Below are 25,940 nucleotides of genomic sequence, written 5' to 3'. Positions count from 1 at the left end.
TAATTTTCTCAGTTTTCTAGTTTGACAGTATGTTCAACGAAAGTGGTGATTTTCCCCAATCCATTCCATATGTAACTAAAAAAAGCGAACAAAATAGTGTTGTGAGGTTTACTTACAAAACCAGGCAAAGTCATCTTGATAAAGTTAGTGTGGCTTGTGATGTAACTCTTAAAACAAAACTCTGCCTGCCCACTCTTTCAAGGTTACACAACTGAAGGGGTAAACATGATACACATCCAACATTCCAAGAAGTCTCCTGAAGGAAATTATTCTCGCATGAAAAAACAACATCTGCTTCAAACACAGAAACGTACTTTCGCAACACTTGACATGTACAATCGAAGGCTGCACAAAGGGGTTTCTTTTAAAATGCTGATTTGCATACTATGCACAACACCACCATCATCACAATCATTGCATTTTTATATATATATTTTTTTTATTCATGCCACCACATAGTATTATGGACTAAACATCAGGCTATTCTGTAGTTTAATCTGTAGCCATGTTCCCATGCATTCTAAAGGCCACACAGAGACAACAGCCTCAGGGCTGAAATAAAAGCATCAAAAATGCCCTCAAACCCCCACATATAACTGCAAAAATCCACACGTGCACAAGTTGTGTAAGGACTGTAATTAGTATTCCTACTGTGGCTGAGGATGTGGGAGGGACTGAGAGTCAAGGAAGGAGGGTTTGGGGGGCTCACTCTGAGGGATAAAACAGGGGTTGGCATTCCTCTCCCTGCACAGCCAGCTTTCTCTTCTAAACTCCAGACTGCATACAGAGAGAGAACCCTAAACTTCTGCAGCTATGACGAACGTCGTATTGAAGTTGGTGTGCGTTCTGCTCTGTGCAGTGTTCGCTTCAGCTGAAGTCATGCCCATGACTGATTTTGACCTGGAAAAGGTAAAAACTAGAAACAGTTTCCATGAATGTTTGCTATATTTACTAAATTACTGTATATTGAATGCAATTGTACTATAGTTGATGCCACCAATCAAATGTATCTATGCAGGTATCTCAGTATTATCATTGGGTTTTAGCTGTATGTTTCATAGTCAGTCAATGAAAGCTTCTGTACTCCCTCTCTGTTCTCTTCAGATGGGAGGAAAATGGTACCTCATTGGCTTTGCAACAAATGCAAAATGGTTTGTCAGTCACAAGGCAGACATGAAAGTGGGAACCGCCATGCTGGTGCCTACAGCGGAAGGAGACCTCGACCTCAGTTACGCCAATCTGAAGTAAGCATCTTGCTGAACTGTTACAAAGGAGAATGTCACTCCTAATGATTAAACTCTCATATAGACCAAAGAAGTGACACTAAATGCTTCCTTTCTTTCTTAGGGATGATGGTTCCTGCTGGAGAATGACTCACCTTGCCAAGAAAACTGAAATTCCAGGACGCTTTGTCTTCTTTAGCCAGCGTAAGTCTTGCTACTTTTGCTTTTATCTGTCTCTGAAATCTAGCAGTCAGATATCTAACAACCCTATTGTAGCACAATTTATCAATGCAAATGTGTTCCTTTGGCTTAAATGTGAATTCTTTCTTAATCTGTCAGGTTGGAAAAATGACAATGACATGCGTGTGGTTGATGCCAAATATGATGAGTATGCTATCGTTCACACTATCAAGACAAAGGACGATGTCTCTGAGGTTCTCAACAAACTCTACAGTAAGAGTACATTTTGTCCAAATTCCACGTAGCTGAAATGTTTTCACATAAAGAAGGTGCTGAAATGGACTCTTAATAATAACTAATCTTGTGCCATGCTCACAGGCCGCACCACAGAAATTACTGAAGACTTAAAGGAGAAGTTCAGGCAGTTCTGTTTGGATACTGGTATTCTTGAGGAAAACATTGCCATTCTGCCACCAAATAGTACGTTTTAAAAGATTTGATCAAAAGTTGCTAAAATAGAGAATGTTACAATATGCGAGAAACTTTGTTGACATTTTCTTTAACTTTGTACTGTTCACTGTTGTTTTGCAGACGAATGCTCAGATCCTTAAGTGTCTCGTCATCCAAAGAAAGACAGACAAATTCAGCTGGTCTGATCATTTCATCCGAAAATACAGACATGAATTGCTGGCTTCCTGTCTGCTTGGTTTGGGTCTCTTTCCCTTTTTATGAAAACAAGAGTCAGTTCCTTTTAAGTGCCTTAAATACATTTATGTTGTGCTCACATAATGTCACATCAGTTTGCATTTAAATTGCTTCTCCAAATAAACTCTCAAACAGCCGGTATTCTTGGTAGTCCGCCGGGACAGAATATAAGTATTCTAGGGTGACCAAACAGATAGTTTTACTTAGTCAAAATGATGCATAAATAAATTCTTCATGATGCTGCATTGACGTGCCAGTTTTTCTGATTGTATACAACACTGTATCATTCCTGTCGCATTGGGACCAATATTGCACACCTGTAATTTTTTTTTAAATAAATGATGTTTTTTTTCTTTTATGGTTTTGTTTACTGCTGTCAAATTAAATCTGTTTCACAAATAACAAAATGTTTGTGTGTTACATTCAAATTCTCCGTTTACATATAACATCTATTAATAAAGAAAAAAGAAAAAAAACATGTTGGGCACAAAATACTGTTTATTACTTCTGTATTTACAAATATTTAATATACTCATAACATCTTTAAGAATATTTCATTCCAAATTATACATTTTCAGTATCTGTGTAAAAAATAAAATTTCATTTTTAATTTCAGGGTGAAAAACAAACAAACAAACAAAAAAGACCACAGCCGACCACATACCAGACATACATGAACTATATGATTTTCCTCATCAGGGCTGAAAGGCAAATGATTTGCTCTCAAACTATTGTCAATGTGGACAAATATCAAGATATTTATGCTTTTAGGAACCAAGGCATAGATTGCATTTTTATTTTTAAATTAATTTTAAATCTTTAATTCTGCTAATCTGAAGCTAAGAAACCATTTGATAAATAATTCTTACCATAGCTTACTGACTTCTTCCAAGATTCTCCAAATGGCTGTATCTGTATGCGCATACATACCACAAAGCTGCTAAGCAGCGGTTTGTGTAAAGTAGAACATGCAATACAGGAGTCATAATTCAAACTTAATAATCATAACATCAAACGGCATATATGGTGTCCACCCTTGATGATTTAACATGAGGAATTATGCGAGCTGGATTTAATCTAAAGCTAGCAACACTGGTGAAACAATGGTTCGTTTTTTTCTGATTAGACTTGCAATGAATGTGGAGCAAATTTCCAAACATTTACAAAGGCATAACAGGCATAAAAGTGGCCACATATCTCTATATAAGAGCAGAAACAGAGTGATGATCATAACATGGACTAATGTGGAGCGGCCCTCTCTCTTTTTGCTTGCAAATGCACCATGCCTACACCATCTGTGAACTGAAACAGCCCCTAGCCGTCGTTCCAGCGATCAGCTTTGGCTTGGAATACTACAGCTACATCCCCAAATCTAGGATGGACCAGATCCTGTTGAGGCTCTGATTGGTGTTGCTATAGCAGCCATTGCAAAGCTCACAAAGCAGGCATTAGGTCTTTATGATGTCGCATGATGTGCTGGTTCTTCTCAGATGGTCTGCGGAAGCCTTTAGAGCAAAAATCACAGCGATGAGGATAGTCTTTGGTGTGAATGGAGATCACATGTCTCTTGAAGCCAGACGCATCACCGGTGCTGTAGTCACAATACTGGCACTGGTATACACGCCGTTCCCTATGGCCCTTGGACATACCTGCACCACCCAAAATTTTCCTACCCCCATGAGCTCCAAGTCCAAATGTCTTCTTAAGACCCTTTTTGTCTGGGAAAGCTTGCTGCTCCTTAGTGTGCACTGACAAAATATGCCGACTTAGAATGAACGGATCTGCGATTTTGAAATTGCAATGCCTGCATTGGTGCATCTTCTTGGCTTTGTGCGCGGCCGAATGCTTCTTAAGCTCAGACGGCCGGTGGAAGCCCTTTCCACAGACCTCACATTTATGTGGATAGTCTTTGGTGTGAACCGAAATGATGTGACGCTTCAAGTCACTGGAATTGGAGCTTTTGTGGTCACAGTGGGTGCAATGGTGTGTTTTGGCTTCCTCATGTGTCAGTCCGTGCTGCAGCAACTCATCAGGTTCTGCAAACGTCTGGAAGCAGCGGTCACACTTGTAAGGCATTTCCTTGCTATGCTTGGTCTTTATATGTGTCTTTAAGTTGGAAGAGTCGGCCGATTTGTAGTCGCAGTAAAGGCAGGAGTAAGGCTTCTCGCCAGTGTGGGTCCTCATGTGTTTCTTCAGTTCCGAAGGATGCCGGAAGCCCTTGCCACATTCCACACAGATATGTGGGAAATTCTTGCTGTGAACAGCCAGCAGGTGTCGGTTGAGAAGTCCTTGCTCTGCTGTCTCATACTCACAGAACTTGCACTGGTGCATTTTGGTGGTGGGTGGCGATATCTGCAGCTTGGATTCTCTATGGTGGTGGTGCTGCAGGCGGTGTGAGAACAGTGCTGCCTGCTGGTGGAACTCTTTACCACACACCTCACACTCAAATGGAGCTTTGCTGCTGAGAGTGTGGATCTCCATGTGGTTGTGGAGACTGGCTTTTTTGTTAGTGGTGAAATCACAGTCAGTGCACTGGTACTTCTTTCGATTTACTACATCTTGATGGTGATTCTTAGTGTGGCGCTTGAGGAAGCCGCGTGACTTGAACTTCTTGCCACACAGCATACAGGGGTACACCGTAAGAGGCTGGCCGTATGGGCCAATGATGATTGCTGAAGTTATAAACATGTAGAGAAAGAAAGCAGAGAGAATCAGATAGAGGTAGAACAAGAGGGAATATGTTTCAAAGCAAAAAAAAATGGAAACAAATCAGTAGAGATACTGTAGTACCTGTTTGACGAAGTTCGGAACGTTTTTTGCTCTTGTTCTTACTTCGCTGGCGGTTGAGCCTCTCAATTACGTCAGACTCATCAACATGCAGTAGAGCACTGGCTGCTCCATTTCTGTTCTCGCAACTTTCACTCTCCTCCTCACCTGACATCACATCAGATTTAAAGGTTACAAAAAGAAGCTATATTTTTGGAACACATTTGTGATTCACCATCTACAAGCATCTTGATAATATTCTACAAACATCTGCTGATAAAAATCACATATCGATATACACTCAGTGAGCACTTTATTAGGTAAAACTGTACACCTACTTATTCATGCAAAAATCCAATCAGCCAATCATTTGGCAGCAGTGCAATGCATAAAATCATGCAGACACAGGTCAGGAGCTTCAGTTAATGTTCACATCAACCATCAGAATGGGGAAAAAATGTGATCTCAGTGATTTTGACTATGGCGTGATTTTTTTTGTGCCAGACTGACTGATTTGAGTATTTCTGTAACTGCTGATCTCCTGGGATTTTCACACACAACAGCCTCTAGAGTTTACTCAGAATGATGGCAAAAAAAAAAAAAAAAAAAACATCCAGTGAGTGGCAGCTCTAAGGACGGAAATGCCTTGTTGATGAGAGAGGTCAATGGAGAATGGGCAGACTGGTTCGAGCTGACAGAAAGGCTACGGTAACTCAGATAACCACTCTGTACAATTGTAGTTAGCAGAATACAGAACACATCGAACCTTGAGGCGAATGGGCTATATCAGCTGAAGACCACGTCGGATTCCACTTCTGTTAGCCACAAACAGAAAGCGGAGGCTGCAGTGGGCCTACCATGTGTACCTCAGCAGATTAATCAGACCAGGTGATGTGTTTCCAGTCTTCAACTGTCCAGTTTTGGTGAGCCTGTTCCCACTGCAGCCTCAGCTTGAGTGGTTATCTGAATTACCGTAGCCTTTCTGTCAGCTCGAACCAGTATGCCCATTCTCCACTGACCTCTCTCATCAACAAGGCATTTCTGTCCTTAGAGCTGCCACTCACTGGATGTTTTTTTTTTTGCCACCATTCTGAGTAAACTCTAGAGGCTGTTGTGCGTGAAAATCCCAGGAAATCAGCAGTTACAGAAATACTCAAATCAGTCAGTCTAGCACAAAAAAAATCATGCCATGGTCAAAATCACTGAGATCACATTTTTTCCTCATTGATGTGAACATTAACTGAAGCTCCTGACCTGTATCTGCCTGATTTTATGCTTTGCACAGCTGTCACACGATTTGCTGATTAGATAATTGCATGAATATGTAGGCATACAGGTGTACCTAATAAAGCGGTCAGTCGGTGAGTGTATATTAAGATTCTAGTTTTCACAATATTAAATCAATACTAATAATTTTTTAGTTATATATGCATCATTTCTTTCAGTTGCAGTTTGACTAAATAAGCTGAAACTGCAATTTTTTTAGGGGTCAGCTGAATTACTACACATGCTGACTTGCTGAACATGCTGAGCCACAGTACTGGACAAAAATGAAGCTAAATCACAAAAGAGAGATTGAAAATGATCATGCAGATTCATTCTTTTTTTCTCTGACATGCTGGGTCTCTCATGTGCATCTGACATTTTCTATAAACACAATGCAGCACCCATATAATACCAGTGGGGCAGGAGAGTTTTGAGAATTATGCTATTGCAGCTCATCAAAACGTGTTGAATCGTGAGCTATGTATCACAATGTGGATTGTATCACTCAGCCCAATATTAGTCAAGATCTTGATTTAATTTGGCCAAATAATTGTTAGCTTTATATACATTACTAACCATAAGCAGCTGCCCAAGCCACAGGCATGAAGTCTTTGCTGAGTGATGCATTATCGAGCATCTGCTGAGCATTTCCAGGGTCCTCACCTCCCACCACCACTTCCATGTAGACTTCATCTGTGATTTTAGCCAAATCTGTTTGAGGGTAGAGCACACTGTATCAGCAGAGGCACTCAAGGGAAACACCTACTACATAATCAAATTTGACAATAACAAAACTCATTGATGTCACCTTGGGTTTGACTGGCTTCATCCATTGACACGTACACCATCTTCTCTCTGATAGGCATTCCAGAGGAATCCGCCAGCTCCACACCTTCATCTACATCAAGCTCAGTGTCTCCTATGTCAACAGTGCCTCCTGCAAATTCCATCAATAATTACAGATAAATTTTTTTTGACAAAGTCTATAATGAAGTTGATTAAAGTTGAAACTTACCCAAGTCCTCCTCCCCAGGATGAGCCTTAATAATGTACACTTTGATGACCTCTTGACCCTCTTCATCCTTCTCCACATCCTCCGGGTCTTCTAAACTGCTCTCAATGGTGACTTTAGCATCCTCATCTGAAACCACCTTTCCAGCTTCATCCACTAAAATAAAGCCATGTCAGACAGATGGTGAGTATAGCTGGGTTTCCATCCACGAATTGTTTAATAAAAAATGTGTATCCCAAAATCAAATAAAAACATCTGAGGTCGCTTGAGGTGGATACATTTTTTATTCGATAAGAAGAAATGTGAATAAACTATGATGGAAACACATTACCGAATAAGCTCCTATTGAATTTATTAGGAATACAAGATGTGTATCAAAAAAGTCATGCGACTGAACAACTCGTTCATAACTGAACTAACGAGCGGAGCAATCACTGCATCGCATTTTGCTCTTGTCATCATGAAATAACGGTAAGAATCCAAAGCCCGCAAAGAGTTTGAAGAGCAAGTAAGTGGAATACAAACTTGAACTGTGCTGAAGAGCAGGTTTATTGACATCTTTGAAAAATATCTTCTAGATCTGCAGGGTAAAGGAAGGAGGAACGCACACATATAGTGCTCCAAGTGACACGCTGTCACTCCCAGACATGAGACAAAATTCTTCAGAATGTTTTGTCTGTGTGCTCTAAATCATGAGTATTTTATTAATAAAAGAGCCACAGTGGCTACAATTTATCCAGAAGTGACTATTTTGTTCTTTTGAACACATGGGATGGAAATGCTTCTTTATTTACACATTATTTTTGCGATATTATGGTTTTTGCAAAAAATTTAAAATCGCAACTTGGATGGAAACATAGCTTATGATTAGATGTCCAACAAATCACTGATAACTATCAAAACTGGGCTCATTTAAAAAACCCATTTTCATGCTTTACATGCAACTCAATAAACTGATTATGCAAGAAAAGCATGTAAATCAAAAAGAAAATTGTACATGAAAAATCTAGATGTGTTTTCAGGTTTTTCTTAAACAGTTAATCACTTTTACCCCAATAAAAAAAAGGAGTTTATACTCTTTTGTTTGTTTTTGTAACCAATGGATGTTTGGTTCTGAATAATGATTTGCAATGTGTAAAGTTCCACGCTCGATGGATAATCCCACTCACAAGAGATCATGAGGTAGTCTCCACAGGTGTCGGGATCCTCCTGTTCCTGAGCATCGGTTACCACATCAACCTGAAGTCCTTCATCCTCCAGAACCACATTGTCAGGTGACATCACACAGGTCTCAACAGCAATGGAGCCAAGCCCTTCCTCCTCATCTGTACATGGCACATACTCTGCCACCACATCCTCGATGGCTTCCTGGATAATCAGCTCCTCTGGAGCTAGGCCATGCACCGCAATCTTCTCACCCTCCACATCAGACACGAGAACTGATTCCTGCAGTTCTACCACCACCTCATCCTCCTCTAAATCATATTAAAAAAAAAAACCAAACAAAAAAAACAGACAACTCACACATTTAATCCAATCAATTAAAAAAAAAAACAACAATCCAACAGACTTCAGCATGGTCATAGTTTCATTACCTGTCCCATGGAATATGATTTTGGGCTCATGGGAATGGAAAGAGAGTGTGGTTACATCTTCATCCATTGTCTCCACCTGTCATCTGCATAATACAAGTCATGCAGGTGCAAAATTCAGAAGGAAATAAAACTAGACATAAGATGAAAGAGTCTGATCAGTGCAAGATTTACAGTAATACAGAATGATAAAGAGCTTGATCTATTAATCTGTCAGAATTATTAATGGACAACACATTCAGATACAATAAAGATAAAGGGAACAAACAAAATTACTCAATAGGGAAACAAAGAAACAAGAGCAGACAACATCACAGAATATAACTTATAATGCGACAACTTGCTTTATAAAATAATTATGGTATTATTCATGCTACTGTAGACTACCATGTATGCTATAATTTGATACTTTTAACTTGTTTACTGTTGCTATTCTCATCTGTTTACAATGTGACAGTCAGTGAGAAGTCGCGTTCCCTTTCACAAGTCATTGACGGAAAAGACGCTATAACCACGCCCACTGTTATAAAACACTCGACACGCCCCCTTCCCGCGCCCATTGCCATTTTGAATAAATTAAAATAATTCAACAAGTCTCATACATATATATATATATATATATATATATATACTCCATTGCCAAAACTATTACGCTCATTATAATCTGCGACGTGTTTTAAAGTTTGTGAAATCCATATGCAAACGAAAACACTGCGAAAGTGCGAATAAACAAGTCCTTCAATTCAGTTACGTCTGAAGTCCCGTCTCCGCGGCCTAGTTGAGGCCTTCGAAGGCCGCGGCTCGCTGCTAACAGGCCTACACGCCATTACAACTGCAGTAATCCTACAAACCGATAAATACATGAACACGCACATTTTACTTCCACTCAAACGTACTCAAAACATCGCATCACATTCAAACCTTACAAACATAAGGCTTTCCACTTCAGATATGGTTAAACATGGCGGCCTACCTGTTGGATTGTTTATTTTGTTTTGTTTCCACGGATTTCCAAGGCCGAACGGGTTTCCTACCCCCACCCCCAGACTCGGGCAGAGAGCAGACGGGGCTCTTGAGTGAGTAGGGCGGGCCGCTGCAGAGCGCGGAGGGGAGGGGCCGATGCGCTCCGAGGCGCTGCAGCCTCCAGCTCCGCCGGCGCTTACACCGCCTTCAGAGGCGCACGTCACTGCATCAGAGCCGCAGGAAAATGCGGAAGGAGTCTCAAATGGGTGGCCGCCGTCCGGCTGTTTATGGCAGGCCCGCAAATTCTATTTTTAAGCGCTCTGGCGATATTAAAGCTGGGCTGCATTGTGCAGAGTAATGATCCCCCCCCCGCTAGTTGTAAATAATATTTGTGGTGTTTGATTTGTTGTGGTGCGATTGATGTAATGCTGTATGATTTGCGAGGTTGGGAGATTAGCCAGTTATAGATTTATACTTGAGAATTTGTGTGTGTGTGTACACACACACACACATATATATATATATATATATATATATATATATATATATATATATATATATATATATATATACATATACACACATACATACACAGTGAGTAGCTGAGTAGCCCATTCACAAAACGTATTCTTAAAACGGCCAGTGACCAGGTATTTTATTGACATTCATTGACGTTTTTCCTAAAACATACTCATTGAATAGACTTGCAGAGCTGCGTGATTTTCACTGACACCGTTAAACACTGGCATTTAGGTTATTAAACTCAAATAAGGTCTAATGCTGCCAATCCTTATTAAAGTGTTACACACAGCTGCCGATTCATAAGCAGCAAAGAACTGTTATTACATGCTTACAACCTTAAGAACGTGACTTTGTACTTGTTCGGAATTTTACATTTTAACATTTGAATTCGACCAATGTAACATTGGCAGACGTGTCCAACCCCACCTTTGGGAGATTATTATTAGGCAACACTTTACAATAAGGTTCCATTTGTTAAAGGGATAGTTCACTCAAAAATGAAAATTCTCTCATCATTTACTCACCCTCATGCCATCCCAGATGTGTATAACTTACTTTCTTCTGCTGAACACAAATCAAGTGTTTTAGAAGAATTTCTCAGCTCTGTCGGTCCATACAAATCAAGTAAATGGTGACCAGAACTCAGAAAGTCCAAAAAGCACAAAGTCAGCATAAAAGTAATCCCTTAGACTCCAGTGGTTAAATCCATGTCTTTTGAAGCATTATGATAGGTGTGGGTGATTAACAGATCAATATTTACTATAAATTATCTTAAATATTAAAATAATATTTACAATTCTTTTTTTTACTATAAATCTAAACTTTCACATTCAGCCACCTACTTGTTGGGGTTGGTTAAAGGTGATTTATAGTAAAAAAAGGACTTAAATATTCATCTGTTTCTCACCCACACCTATCATAATGCTTCTGAAAACATGGATTTAACCACTGGAGTCTTCTGGATTACTTTTATGCTCGCTTTATGTGATGTTTTTAGCTTTACCATTCACTTGCAATGTGAAGACTACCAGAGCTGAGATATTCTTCCAAAAATCTTTGTATTCAGTTAAAGAAAGAAAATCATACACATCTGGGATGACATGAGGGTGAATAAATGAGATAATTTTCATTTTTGGGTCAACTAACCCTTTGACAACATTAGTCAACTTGAACTAACAATGAACAATATTTTTACAGCATTTATTAATCTTGGTTAATGTTAATTTCAACATTTACTGATACATTTCAAAATCAAAAGTTGTATTTGTTAACATTAGTTAATGCACTATGAACTAGCATGAAACAGTGAACACATTTTTTTTTTATTAACATTAACATAAAATTAAATGCTGTAAAAATATATTGTTCATTGTTTGTTCAGCTAATGCATTCAATAATATTAACAAATGGAACCTTATTGTGAAGTGCTCCTGGCAACTTTTCAAAGACCCAAGTTTTCCCATGTCCCTAGAGACAAATATTAATCTTGGATGAAGAAAAAAAAATTTTTTTGAGGGCATGTTTACTACTTGGCCTGGGTTTAAGAAGCTGGCCTAATTTCAGAAGCTTGTTCAAGTTTTCCTGTAAAAACCAATTAACTCTCAGCTTTGCAAACATTGTTTTTGTTAACGAGATTTTGATGGGAAAGCACAATTAAATCTTGCGACTGATGCAAGTTATAGGCAATCCCCTTTACTTGCCATTTTCACAAAACAAACAGCACAATCCTCACACCAATGGTTTGATCCAAAATCTTTTATTAGTCATCACTGAAAGATGTTGACAAATGACAAAGCCAAGGAATTATGTTTTCATTGGATTTCTCATATATAAATCACACCAATCCTTCCACAGAGGATAGTGAACATCTTAAAATGCAGGGCCAGTGCGTTCCACTCAAAAAGGGCCTTTCCACCTCACTCTGCGCTGACAATGAAACATGCTGGCCCGTGCACAGGTGTGTGTGTGAAAATGGTTTAATTTTGTCCGGCGGAGCGACAGTTTGGGCCATTGACAGAATGTGGTAGATCCTCAATCATCGTCAACTGTAGGTGTGATAGTCACACCTCTCCTTATTTGCCCCCAGCCGATCAAACTAAGGAAGAGAAGGAAAAGATAAATAACAGTTGAATAATCCACATTTTTATTTATTTATTCATTTAAATTTTTATCCCCTTTTCTCCCCAATTTGGAATGCCCATTTCCCACTACTTAGTAGGTCCCTGTGGTGGCACAGTCACTCACCTCAATCCAGGTGGCAGAGGACAAGTCTCAGTTGCCTCCGCTTCCGAGACCGTCAATCCGCTCATTTTATCACGTGGATCGCTGTGCATGACACCGCGGAGACTCCGCACGTGGAGGCTCAAGCTACTCTCCGCGATCCACGCACAATCTACCACACGCCCCGCTGAGAGCGAGAACCACTAATCGCGACCACGAGGAGGTTACCCTAAGTGAATCAACCCTCCCTAACAACCGGGCCAATTTGGTTGTTTAGGAGACCTGGCTGGAGTCACTCAGCACACCCTGGATTCGAACTCGTGACTCCAGGGGTGGTAGTCAGCGTCAATACTCGCTGAGCTACCTAAGCCCCGAATAATCCACATTTATTAATGAAACATGGAAAATCTACAACTGTGACTTTTCAGAAAAGTCAACATTTATTTTCTATTTAATTTCTCAATGCATGATCCTTGTCTTACTGTGCACTTTTCATCACTGCAAATAATAATAATAATAAAAAAAAGTCTCATCAATTTCATCAAAATGTCACCAAGCCCTCTTTATTTTTTCAAACCCTCCCCTCCAACCACCTGTTATATAGAGACAATGCCCAGCAAGCTGCGTTAGTCCATTCTGCTATGGAATGCTCACGTTTCAGAATCAAATCAACTGATAGATAAAATCCACCACAATTATTTAAATTGAAGATATTGTATCATTTGAAAATATGCCAGATTACGGACATAAAATTTGTGGCAAATGACTTTATGAAATTGACTTTAAGTGTAATGGTGTCCCAAACATAGGTAACTGAGTTAGAATATCCTCACCGCCAATGTTTTTCCACTCTGCGACTCAAGGCGATCTTCTCCCCCACTTCTGTACAGACAGGGTTGGTAAGCACAATCTTAGCCAAGTCAGCTTTCACTGCACTTACACGGCCTCCTGTCGACAATGAGCCAATGTTTACCATCAGCACCTCATTCCTTGACAACTTCTGAACCTATAATCAAAACAACAAAATTAAAGACTGTAATCACATTCAAAAATGGGCATGCTGTAGAAATGCTTAAATATTTGTGTTTATCCTGTGCTAGTACAATATTTCAGAATGATTTTCAGAGAAAAATTAAATCAGGCATGCATACTTTTAATTTTCTCCACAAATTACAATGATTTTAGATGTTAAATGACTGGATGTCTTATTTTATTAAGATTTTTTATTTTGGCAAGATAATTAAAGGTGCACTCAGTAACTTTTTATTCGTGTCATCTTGGACTTACAGCAATACCTAGTGGTGTGGATGCAGCATCATTCAAAATCATTAGTTTTCAGTGACAAATGCCATTGTAGAAATTCACAATTCACAGTCGGTCATGATTCATTTAATCCAAGAGTGGAAGTGTCCAATAACAAGCCGGTTACTGAGATTGAGTAGTATTCAGCTGGTCATGTGATTCTAAAATGGTAGCCCCCATGAGGGCACCCCTGCCCCATGTAGAATAAAACAGCTTTTATAAGGTTAGTGATATGACTGGGGTCCTCATCTCAAGTGAGTGCTCATGATTTTATACATATGTTTCAAAATTACAATTCATTTCTTCAGGAGTAAAACTTTTTAATAGGGAAAAAATTACTGAGTGCACCTTAAATTATAAGCCATTAAAAAGGGGAGAGCAGCAGAGGCATGCCTGTGATAGAATATTGATCAGCATATGAAAGACTGTGGTATTAGCTGATGGTGGTTTACAAAGAAAGTAAAAATTATTTTCTATGTGAGGAATTGACAATTACAGTTTGCCAAAAAACAACAACACACAATTACACTAGATAATATTAGGCAGAGGTTTCACTAAGTGCAAATAGTGTTAGATGCTATTTGTACCCCTAATCAAATACTAACATCAGGGGCATCACTGCATCCTGTTTATTGTATTTATTATTTAGAGTCAAACAGACACCCTACACCAATCCCCACCCCTAAACCTAACATTACTTTAAAAAAATTAACCATGGTTTTACTACAGTAAACATAGTATCACTATGGGATTTTGTGGTAAAATCAATGTAACCACAAAATTAAACATGGTTACTATATTAACACCATATTACTCTAGGAACACCATGGTTAATTGTATTAAAACTATATCCTCCCCCCAAAAAACATGGTTACTACAATATTACTATTGTAAAACCATGGTTAATTTTATCCGGATCAAACTCTCTCAACTACCTGACAATCACTGACCAAATCACTGCGAGAAAAATCAAACTTTTTTCATTTTTATTTATTATTATAAGTAGTATTAAAGCAAATATTCGGAATTGAGACAGGAAACAGGATGGGGAAAAAGTAGGGCAAAAAGGCAGATTTGAACCGAGGTGGTCTGCACAAAAAAAAAAAAAAAAAAAAAAAAAACACTCACACCGTCGTTACACCCCACACCACAGCTGTAGCACTAGGTGCGCAGTTTGTCTTACATTTCTGTGTTTCCACCAGATCATTGGAGTGCACATAGCTAGTGCTATTTACACCTAGTTCAAATATTCACCTTAGCTGCTTTCTTGTCACCCTCAGTGCGCACACCGAGCAGCCTTCTTAAAAGGAAGTAGGAGATCTCAAGCTCTGTGAAGATCTCAGGGAGAGCCCCCACAGCACCGAGGACCTGTCCCACCATACGATCCGCTCTGCACAGTGTAGGGTCAATTTTGGTGCCAACACCTGCAACAGAAAATGTATACTACTAACATTAGATTGTATGCTTCAGTTACACCAATGACACACACCGTTGCACACAAAATCTAAAGTCAGTCACGAAAAAAATCTGCATACCAATAAGGCCACCAGGTGCAGCATACTGGAGGTCATTGTGTTCGGCAAACAGCGAGACGATTTTGGAGAAGATAGGTTTGCACATTAACTTCCCTTCATGGTCCTTGGAAACAATACCTGGTCTGACCTCAATCTCCTGTCCCACCTTGAACCAAAATAAACACAGGCAAACAGCATGAAAAAGGAACAAGAATAGCAACAGTAAAGGAGTAGTTTGTTTTCTTACACTGCAAGTGGTTCAGTAATAGTGAGACATTAAAAAGCTTTGCATCGGTTAAATTTGGATCAAACAAGTAACAATCAGATGATGTTACCTTCAGTACTCCTTTGAGAATACTTCCTCCAGCTACACCACCTTTCAGATCATCTACCTCACAGCCAGGCTTATTGACATCAAATGACCTGATTACTGTGGGGAGAGGAAAAAAAAAAAAAAAAAATCAGGCAATCACTCATTTCAACTGGCAAATTAATTTAACTTATTCCATCAAGTATTATTCAAATAAAAACTGTCTCTTACCAATAAGTCGAGGCTCAGAGGTGAAGTCGCGGATAGGCACAGGGATCTTATTTACAATGTACTCGCAGACAACCTCAATGTTGTACTTTAGCTGGGCTGAGATTGGGATTATTGGAGCTCCTTCTGCTACTGTGCCTGGAAGAAATTAGTAAAATTCCTACAAAAAGGAACTTGTATATGCACTTAAAGGGATAGTTCACAAAAAAATAAAATAAAATAAAATGACTGTTGTCATGCATCATGTCATGGATCTGCTCAGACGGAAGACAAGACTGTCAGTGAATAGCAACTCAAATTTGGGTCAGTTCTTCACCCTATCCTATCAAACGACTTTAGAAGACTTTGAATATAGCACACAAGTTGTATGGAGTACTATTATTATACTTTGTCTTTTTGAATCTTGAAAGTCTCAGTAGAGCTGGGTATTGTGACTACCTCACGATATGATCCACACTGTGATGCATGTCACAATGTCAAAGTTGCTGTGTCAATGGTGTTCATGCACCAGAACTGCCAGACACAAACACTTCACATTACTTTACTACAAAAATCAATGTCTTGTGACAGCCTCTCTTAAATTATATATATATATATATATATATATATATATATATATATATATATATTTTTTTTTTTTTTATCTAAACAGGGAAGCTGTATTTTGCTTTAGCAAGCTTAAGCTTCTGATTCAGAGTGTAGCTTGCAAAAATGACCTTTTTTTTTTTTATCTAAAGCAACATACAGTAAAATATCTGCAAACAAAGTCACTTTTCAGATGAGCATCATACTTAAAACACTTACCCTGAACAAAAGCCAGGATCTGCTCATACTGCTCTTTGGCCTGACTCTCTTTCACCAAATCGATTTTATTCTGCAGGATTAGTATGTGCTTCAGCTTCATGATCTCAATGGCTGCCAAATGCTCTGACGTCTGTGGCTGAGGACAGGATTCATTACCAGCTGTAGGGGCACATAAGTCACAGGAGTGGTCATTTTTTGCAAGTTAGAGGTTGCCACAGCTATTGGTTGTGAGGTAAATACTCACCGATTAAGAGTAGTGCAGCATCCATTACAGCAGCACCGTTTAACATGGTGGCCATCAAGATGTCGTGACCCGGGCAATCCACAAATGAGACATGCCTAATGTAGAAATAAAAATCAGGACATCTGGAAAAACAACGCTCGCTAACTTGATAACTATAATCCCACAGTATGGACTGAATATGAAAACTGAATTCAGAAGGACCCAATAAAACAAATAACACTTCCCTATTTGGAAATATTTGAATATTTAAATATTATGAGGGCCTGGGTAGCTCAGCGAATATTGACGCTGACTACCACCACTGGAGTCGCGAGTTTGAATCCATGGCGTGCTGAGTGACTCCAGCCAGGTCTCCTAAACAACCAAATTGGCCCGGTTGCTAGGGAGGGTAGAGTCACATAGGGCAACCTCCTCGTGGTCATGATTAGTGGTTCTCGCTCTCAGTGGGGTGTGTGGTAAATTGTGCGTGCTGTGGATTATGGAGAATAGTATGAGCCTCCACATGCTGCGAGTCTCCACGGTGTCATGCACAACGAGCTGCGTGATAAGATGCGTGGATTGACGGTCTCAGAAGCAGAGGCAACTGAGACTTGTCCTCCACCACCCGGATTGAGGTGAGTAACTGCGCCACCACGAGGACCTACTAAGTAGTCGGAATTGGGCATTCCAAATTGGGGAGAAAAATTTCATGCCATTCTACTTTTTCAAAGCCTTAAAAGGAAATTATACATCGCTACTTTATTTCATGATTCCAAGTTAAATATGAATAAATGACTACTTAAGCACACATACCCCTTAAAGGTGCACTAAATAATTTTTTTGATGTTGTAGTGACTTGTGACATTGGCTTATAGTGACACCTAGCGGCCTGGAAGCTACATCATTCAAACACAGTAGTTTTCAGTTACCAGTGCCACTGTAGAAATTCACTATGCCACTATGGATTAATTTAATCCATGAATGAAAGTGTCCAATAACAGAGTAGTTACTAAGATTAGAGTAGTAGTATTCAGCTGGTCATGTGATCCTAACATGGCTGCCCCCATGAGGTGCCCCTGCCCCATGTAGAATAAAAGAGCTTTTATAGGTTACTGATATAACTTAACTCTTCATCTCACATGAATGGTCATGATTTCATATATGCATTTTGCAGCGGCGCCACTTTTGGGATTTCCCTGCGAAAGAGACCCCACCACACACATGCACGCAACGTGCTCACAGTGATGTAACCGCATAACACACGTGTCAAACTCAGTTCAGTTCTTGTGGCCCACGAGCTCATTTCTGATAAGTAGGACGGCAGGTGATTGCAATGTTTCACTGAACAATCAGTTAACATTTTCCTTGTGAATATTAATGACCCTTTCCCTGTCAACTGTATGTTTTGGAACACATTTTGCTCGCTTCAAAAGTTAAATGAAACAGCGCTACAAGGGTCAATTATCAACACAGCTTAATCATAGCAGCACGAGGGCAGAGCTGGTGCAGTAATCCATGGACTGGTCTCAACCGAACAGACTATTTTAAATGCGCTTGTGAACATGAGATGCGCGGCGGGGATTGCGAAACCCATTTGAATGCAGTACAGAACTGTCTGTTGCAAAATTCTTCTGTCTCAGTGATGAAACAAACAGCCCCCACATTCTAAATGACACAAAGAAAACAGGAGAAAACATAAATTAGAAGGCTTTTCAATTCAAATCACAACACTTAAAAAAATGTACCATGGATTTACTGTAGTAACACTACTGTATTAACTACGGTAGTCGTGGCAGAAAAAGTTTCTAAATGTATTTAGACTTCTGTTTTTTCATTACAAAAATGACATAGTTGTTTATATAGAAACCATAGTTACTAATCATGGTAGTGAGGAGCCATGAATGGTTTTACCTTTGGTTAATATGAACTTATTACAAATATCTTTGTTAAAACTATGGGTATTATGGAAGGACTATGGTAAATTTTCATAATTATTATGGACCAAGCTATCAGTTTTCCACTGTATAAAATGTGTTCTTGTAATGTTCTCTGATTGTAGGTAAACGTAAGCCGTTTTGTTTGCCTTTCCAAGACATGGCTGTAGTTTAATTAGTAGGAGCCTGATGAAAAGAACCTGTAAAGAAGACCCAACTAGACACATTGTCAGAATATTTCAATTTAGCCATATAAAAACTGGGTGTACATTTTTTCCACAGATGCATCCCAACCTCAAAATCAATGCTGTACTGACAAATGTGCATTTCAATGCCCATAACATGTAATATTATTTGCATGGGTGCTACCATTTATTGTAAATTGGTATATGTCTCATCACTGTCATGACTGCTATGTTGCTCGGAACTGCACCCAAGACTTTCACCCACTATTGCACTTGTATATATGGTTGTGTGACAATAAAAGTGATTTGATTTGATCTGACCAAAGCAGGTGCCACATTTTCAAAGGGCCCTTTTAGAGCACAAATAAACCCTGATGTGGCCCAGGCTGAAATTGAGTTTAACACCCCTGTTTTAAGCTATTCCTTGACCAATACACGTTAATACAGGTCCGGCGTTGCGGGTTTGTGGAAGTGCACACAACAGCACCACTGCTGAATACAATCCTTGGGGAAACACTGCATCCGTTTCAATATTACTATTTATTTCTTTAGAGGTAAAACTTTTTAAATGAGGAAACAATTACTGAACGAACCTTTTTATAGTAAGACAATTAATCATTAGCCAAATTTTATAACGGTGACAGGACAGCCTTACTTGCTACTAACCCTCTTTCCACCTGGTATTAAGATGCGTTTTTGGTGATCTGATTACATGTGGTCAGCCAAGACACACTGTTCCCACCTGGTACTACCACGCTTCTCAAATGCGTCTCCTGTGACCACTTGTGTTCGGATTTCGAGGAGCGGCTCTCTGATTTCATGACGATATATATCAATCACTATGTCAGTGTGCTACTGCATGATAATAAACCGCCAAAGAGAAAAACAGCACACTGTTTCTCCTAGATGCAGCTGATATTTGATCCAAGCACAAACCTAACATTTCTAGCAGAATTGTCCATTTAGTAGAGTACCTGTATTAACCTGAATTTCAGATGTATGTGCTTCTCATCTGTGTACCTGCATGTTGATATCAGACAAACTGAAGATCCATGAAGTTCTCATTCTTCTCTACGTCTACGCTTTTTCAAATTTCCGATCTGATGATTATCTCCTTTAAAGCCACACATAACCAGCAAAGTTTACACTCTTGTTTTAACACAGTGGTTGATTGACAGGTGAGGGGTGGCGCTTCACTCCTGTCTGGGATGCATTCAGGATGGATTAGCATTTCCACCTGCATTTAGCACTGACCACTTGTGATTGGATCACAAAAAACACATCTTAATACCAGATGTAAACGTGGTCACTGACACCATTATAGATAACACACATAAAGCCAGTTCATTTTATGTAAAAGAGTCCTAATCGCTGACAAACACTAAAACAACAGGAAAATAAAAAGAAACCCCCAAACACCACAGAATATTCACTTACTGACAGTCAAAGTACAAGTCAGCACTTACATTATGTATCTAATATAAAATATAAAAAACATATATAAAAACTTGAGCATACCGGACTAATTTGAAGTTGCCTTTGGTGCCAGGAATGTCTGTGGGGAACTCATCAGGTGTGCTGCTGCCACATGACCTGTAACATTCTGGCCGTGGACAACTTGGGTCATGCAATTTATATACCTAAAAAAAAAAAAAAAAAGAAAAGATATAACTTGTGTCACCATAAGCAGAAGATAATAACATTTTAAAAAATCGTTAGCGGCAAGAGCAAAATCTGTCAGTCAATATGTTCATGAGCCACAAATGCTGGAAACAAATACTGTCTTCTTGTTCAGAACAGTAGCTATGTTTTTATTCAAATTGCAAAACACTGCATCATAAAAACACTGTGCGGATAAAGCTGCGTTTCCATTCCACGTGTTCAAAATAACAAAATTGCCACTTTCTGATAAATGGTAGCCATGGAAACACTTTTTTAATAAAATACTGCCGGTTTAGAGCACCAGACTAAACACTCTTAAGAACTTTGTCTCATGTCTGGGAGTGACAGCGTGTCACACAGTTCTGGGAGCACTACATGTGTGCACTCCTCCAACTTTTACTGTGCGGATTAGGGATGCTCCGAAATTTCGGCAACTGAAAATATTCGGCCGAAACAGCAAAATGAATTTTCAGTTTCGGCCGAAATAGTTTGAGGGCCGAAACCATTGACCAAAACTGTGACGTTTAATTAGTGCTTCTCCGATGACGCGTTTTGACAGTGTCAGCGTATTTCACAACATGGTTAAGCTACAACAGGTAAACATGTCTGCAGTGTGGATGCATGTCACCGTGACCAAAAAGGATGCTAAATTAGTAATATGTAAAATTTATTCGGCTGAAATTTCAAGAGGTGTCTCGTTGCCAAAGAACTTTAGTATGACCAGTTTGATTTATCACCTGAGAACACGACACCTTGAACAGCATACCGAGTTCACCTAAACAACAATGGCAAAGAAAAATCTGCCTGGTCCCAGCACACCGACTCCATCCGTAGCTGATGTTTTTGAAAAGGAAAAAAAAAAATTACCAACGACAAAGCAGAAGGCATCACTAAGAAAATAATGGAATTTATTACGTTGGATGATCAGCCCTTCTCAGTAGTCGAAAACATAGGGTTTCGCAAGTTGCTGGAACACATTGAGCCTCGTTATACAATTCCAAGTAGACGTTATTTCTCAGATGTGTGTCTGCCAGAAATGTATGGCGTTGTTGCAAATCACATCCAGGAGCTCCTGACTGCAGACATCCCAGCCATTAGTTTTACTACTGACATTTAGAGCTCAGACCTCAGCCCCACTAGTATGCTAAGTCTAACAGCTCAATGGCTAGACAACGATTTCAAATTGCAGAAGGTTCTGCTTCACGCACATGAGTTTGGGAGGGTCAAAATCAGCAGCAGCCATTTCAGAGGCATTTTGCAGTATGCTACAAACTTGACAAATTGATCAATCAAATGTGCATGTCATACTCAGGGACAATGCATGGAACATGGTGAAAGCTATGGAGGACCTCGATCTGAAGAGCCTGCCCTGCATGGCACATACTCTTCAGTTAGCCGTCAACAAGGGAGTGCTGAGTCAGTGCAGTATAGTAGATGTGATAGCTACAGGGAGAAAAATTGTGGGCCACTTCAAACATTCTCCTCTTGCATACTCGCGCTTAGCAGATTTTCAAAAACAGTTGGGATTGCCGACAAAAAGGCTTTAGCAAGATGTCACCACGAGATGGAATAGTACATATTATATGCTGGAAAGCCTATTTGAGCAAAAGACAGTCCTGGTTGCATACGTAGCTGATTATGGTCTGCCCGCACAGTACAGTTCCCACCAATGGGCGTTGATTGAAAATGTCATCTCCATTCTTGCCCCCTTTGAGCAGTTAACAAAGGAGATAAGCTCATCCGAAGCACCTGTTGCTGAAGTCATCCCCTTAGTTATGGCACTAAAGCGTCTGCTGAGCAAAGAGGCTGAAACAGACCACAGAGTAAAAATGGTGAAACACACACTCTTGGAGGCTGTCAGCAGACGGAATCCAAACTCTTGTACTGCATCGTTACTGTACTTGACCCGCGATACAAAGATCATTACTTTGATTCTGGTATAAAGCAGCGGGCACGCAAAATGATCGAAACTGAAACTGATTTGATGGAGACCAAAGACATGAGACTCCGTAGACTGCCAGCTGAGGATAATGGATACGGTGCGCACAACACAGAGACTTCTCCTATGTTCAAAAAGGCCCCACTTGGCACGGATGGCACAAGTGTAGACAGTGAGAGACTGTTTAGTGCAGCATCTCATGTCATTGATGAGAAAAGGAACTGCCTCTCCTGTGAGAAAGCAGAGAAGTTACTGTTTCTGAAGAAGAACCTGACACTTTTCCTGAAGAAGTAGAACATTGAGTTATTAGGCTACCTAAAAGGCCAGTGATACCTGTGAGTTTACCCAACTCAGTTTTTTTGTTTAGTCTTGTAAGGCCTTCAAATATTATCAGTGTATTCTTTGTTCACAAGGTAGTGGAAAGACATTCATAGGACATAAAAAGAAAGGCAAATTTATTTATATTAAATGTATTTTAAAATAGATAAATATATCTATTTTTTGAGTTTTATTTGATATTTGAGGCCCAAATAATTAAAACTGTAATGACGTGCACAGTGTTCCGAAATAAAATCCACTTTCACCGTTGTACTGTATTTGTTTTTAGTAATTTCTTCATTGATAAGCTCAGAAGCAAAATTCATGACTAAATTAATTTAAACATATTGCCACATAATGCTAAATGAAAACCTGAATTCCCGTTTCGGTAAAAAATACATTTCGGTGCATCACTAGTGCGGATCTATAAGATATTTATCAAAAGTGTCAATAAACCTGCTCTTCAGCACAGTTCAAGTTTGTATTCAACTTATTTACTCTGCAAACTCTTTGCAGGCTTTATATTTTCAGGACACCATTATTTCAGGACGACCAGAGCCACATGCGATGATTGGTCTGCTCAGTTATTCCAGTTATGAACGAGTTGTTCAGTCACATTACTTTTTTGACAGATCTTGTTTTCCTAATAAATTCAGTAAGTTTATTTGCTAATTGTGTTTCTATCATAGCTTACGCACATTTCTTCTTATCAAATAAAAAAAACATTTTTATCCACCTCAAGTTTTTAAAGCACATTTTAGAGATTTTATCTGGATCTTAATGTTCCATCCAGCAGTTTTAATGCACTATCACAAAAGTGCATAAAAATGTGGATGGAAACGCAGCTAATGACTTGTAACAACTTATCTTTGAGAAAACAATCGAATGTGGGAAAGTTTTCAATGAGGTAAGATGTAATTTGCTTCAGCAAGCTTTAATTGAATCAAATAATGGTATTTCTAGCTTTTGATTTAGATTGTAGCTTGCAATCATCATTACCTTAGTGAAAATGTCTTACCTTTGCATTAGCATAACCCAACTTGATTGTAATGTTTCTCTCCAGCTCATTTTTGAATCTGACAGTGTGAACTCCAGAGATTGCTTTCACCACTGTGGATTTCCCATGGGCTACATGACCAATAGTTCCTATAGACAGAAGTTGTGGGTTTCCTCATATGAAAGATTTTTGACAGTTTGTGACAGTTGTGTATAAAGACTTTGTATACACTGTGCACAAATGTAACAAGCACATCTTACAGAAAACAATTCAAAGAACTCTCACCTATGTTTATTGTGGCTTGTCTGCTGATGATCTCTGGCGAGAGAGGAGTCAATTTGCTCACATCCTGTCAAGCAAGGCAAATTGTTAACTACTGTTATTGTTAACTACAGTATAATCCAAGTATGGTCAACTGTCGAATTAAACTTAAAACAAAAAACTTGAGAAGAAACAATTAGTTTGTTCAATGAAAATCAGCTGACAGACCTATTTCTCTTTTTGCAATCACCATACACACTCCCCGTATGTTAAGACCGGTACACAAGTATGCCTGTTTTCACTGTTAGAACTATGTTGGACAGACTGACACCGAGGTTATGGCAAACAGCGGTTGTTTTTACAATATTTTCACATATTCTCTACACGGGGTCCTTCTTCATCCCCGAATGAATCATGTGGTGAGCTTTCACCGGTGAGCACAAAATCACTAGACTCGAACTGGCGATAAAGCCAGTACCAACAGAACATATTACATTCGATAAATTAACAAAACATGAAGACTTACTAGTGTACTGAGGTCTTGTTTAGAAAGATGAGGCTGACCCAACGTTGTTCCAGACTCGTCGCCCGCCATCTTGAAAGAAAAGGAATGAAAGTATGACCGAGCAAGTGCCTGACCATTTTTACAAATACATTTGTCATTAAACCATAACTCGTTTTATAAATTTTTTAAGTATTGTGTATATACCTATATATTATATCCTATAGTTCCCCCGTTACACTGTATAACAAATTTAAATAGGATACTACAATATAATCCATGAATCTGAAAGCGTCCTGTAGGCATGGGATGATGCAATCGGTTTCTAGAAAAGGCCAGCAGTTCCTCATGAGGTAAAATAAAGCAGATTCGACGTTACATCCAGGATTAAGAAAAGAGTTTAAGATCTAAAAAGAAAATCATCACCAACAGCATATATTTTACCTAATATAACGACTGCAAACTTGAACGCACGTTGGATTGATGCGGATGAAACCAGGGTCCGTCTTCTGTTTTTGACGTCATACATTTTGTAGTTTTTGTGTTCCTAGTCGTGAAGGATATTACTGATAGCACACGCACATCACCCAGACGTCTATTTGATATGTGTTTACATCTGGAAGACGTATTTATGTTTTTTTGTGTTGTTTTCTCTCAGATGTCTTTGAGACGTTTATGATTTAGAATGTTTGTAAATCTGATCTTTTTAAGATGTTTAGCAGATGTTAATTAAAATGCAATGCTTTCCAGATGAAAAGATCTAAAACAGCAATGTCGGAGACGTACGTGTGCTATTTGGGATGAAATTGTAACTGTAAAAGGATTTATTTTAATTCAACGTTTCGAAATATAACTGCAAAATCATAGTAAAACATAACATTTCATTCAGACTGTAGTTGAGTAAGGTAATGTTTTTAAAAAACTAATTTGATTCCAGGTCCACTTGATGAGTAGTTATCTATACAACTTTATCCTGCATCACAGCTCAGCCAACATACCTGTGAAGTTTAGTTAAATGACTTATCTACTCAATTACATGGTTAATTTAAAAAACACATAACTGGATGGTATAGTGGGATATTCAAACCTGATATCCTACTTCCATTTTTACTGTCTAACAAGTTGGTGAGGGCATAGCTGATAGTGTCGACTTGAATGTCAACTCAGCTCACACGTTACTTCAGGAGCAGCAATTACGAGTTGTGACTGTGTCAGTAATACGTCCTCAGTAATGTATGACATCACATTGTGTCGTCAGTCTAAACATGATCATTTCCTAAACTGTTCCCATGCTGAATACATAAAAACTGTT

At 39.1% G+C, this 25,940-nt stretch overlaps 3 protein-coding genes across 5 annotated transcripts; 1 reads left to right on the top strand and 2 right to left on the bottom strand.

The window, feature by feature from the left end:
- Window positions 1-741: 741 nt before the first annotated feature.
- Window positions 742-2,515, top strand: LOC127434281 (lipocalin-like). The gene is made up of 6 exons (XM_051686904.1): window positions 742-909; window positions 1,105-1,244; window positions 1,348-1,427; window positions 1,563-1,676; window positions 1,782-1,883; window positions 1,995-2,515. The coding sequence occupies exons 1-6, from the start codon at window positions 814-816 to the stop codon at window positions 2,012-2,014; spliced, it is 552 nt and encodes a 183-aa protein (XP_051542864.1). The 5' UTR covers window positions 742-813; the 3' UTR covers window positions 2,015-2,515.
- Window positions 2,216-10,052, bottom strand: zfx (zinc finger protein X-linked). 3 transcript variants are annotated; one of them, XM_051686899.1, is made up of 8 exons: window positions 9,718-10,052; window positions 8,748-8,830; window positions 8,322-8,627; window positions 7,156-7,308; window positions 6,949-7,077; window positions 6,717-6,851; window positions 4,899-5,042; window positions 2,216-4,780 (listed from the first exon to the last, which is right to left on the bottom strand). In XM_051686899.1, the coding sequence occupies exons 2-8, from the start codon at window positions 8,812-8,814 to the stop codon at window positions 3,543-3,545; spliced, it is 2,172 nt and encodes a 723-aa protein (XP_051542859.1). In that variant the 5' UTR covers window positions 8,815-8,830; window positions 9,718-10,052; the 3' UTR covers window positions 2,216-3,542. The 3 variants fall into 3 exon arrangements, with proteins under 3 accessions (XP_051542859.1, XP_051542860.1, XP_051542861.1); XM_051686900.1 differs by lacking the exon at window positions 9,718-10,052 and adding an exon at window positions 9,169-9,245; XM_051686901.1 differs by lacking the exon at window positions 9,718-10,052 and adding an exon at window positions 9,089-9,125.
- Window positions 10,053-11,969: 1,917 nt separating this feature from the next.
- Window positions 11,970-24,739, bottom strand: eif2s3 (eukaryotic translation initiation factor 2, subunit 3 gamma). Its single transcript, XM_051687075.1, has 12 exons — window positions 24,653-24,739; window positions 24,151-24,214; window positions 23,887-24,014; window positions 20,468-20,589; window positions 16,852-16,946; window positions 16,608-16,766; window positions 15,807-15,941; window positions 15,601-15,695; window positions 15,287-15,431; window positions 15,006-15,175; window positions 13,283-13,455; window positions 11,970-12,324 (listed from the first exon to the last, which is right to left on the bottom strand). Exons 1-12 carry the CDS (start codon window positions 24,719-24,721, stop codon window positions 12,261-12,263), a joined length of 1,419 nt encoding a protein of 472 aa, XP_051543035.1. The 5' UTR covers window positions 24,722-24,739; the 3' UTR covers window positions 11,970-12,260.
- Window positions 24,740-25,940: the final 1,201 nt, after the last annotated feature.

This window comes from Myxocyprinus asiaticus, chromosome 44, assembly GCF_019703515.2.
Source record: "Myxocyprinus asiaticus isolate MX2 ecotype Aquarium Trade chromosome 44, UBuf_Myxa_2, whole genome shotgun sequence".
Classification (NCBI taxonomy): Eukaryota; Metazoa; Chordata; class Actinopteri; order Cypriniformes; family Catostomidae; genus Myxocyprinus; species Myxocyprinus asiaticus.
Note: the sequence above shows the minus strand (reverse complement) of the source record. Positions and strands in the feature narration are given on the sequence as shown.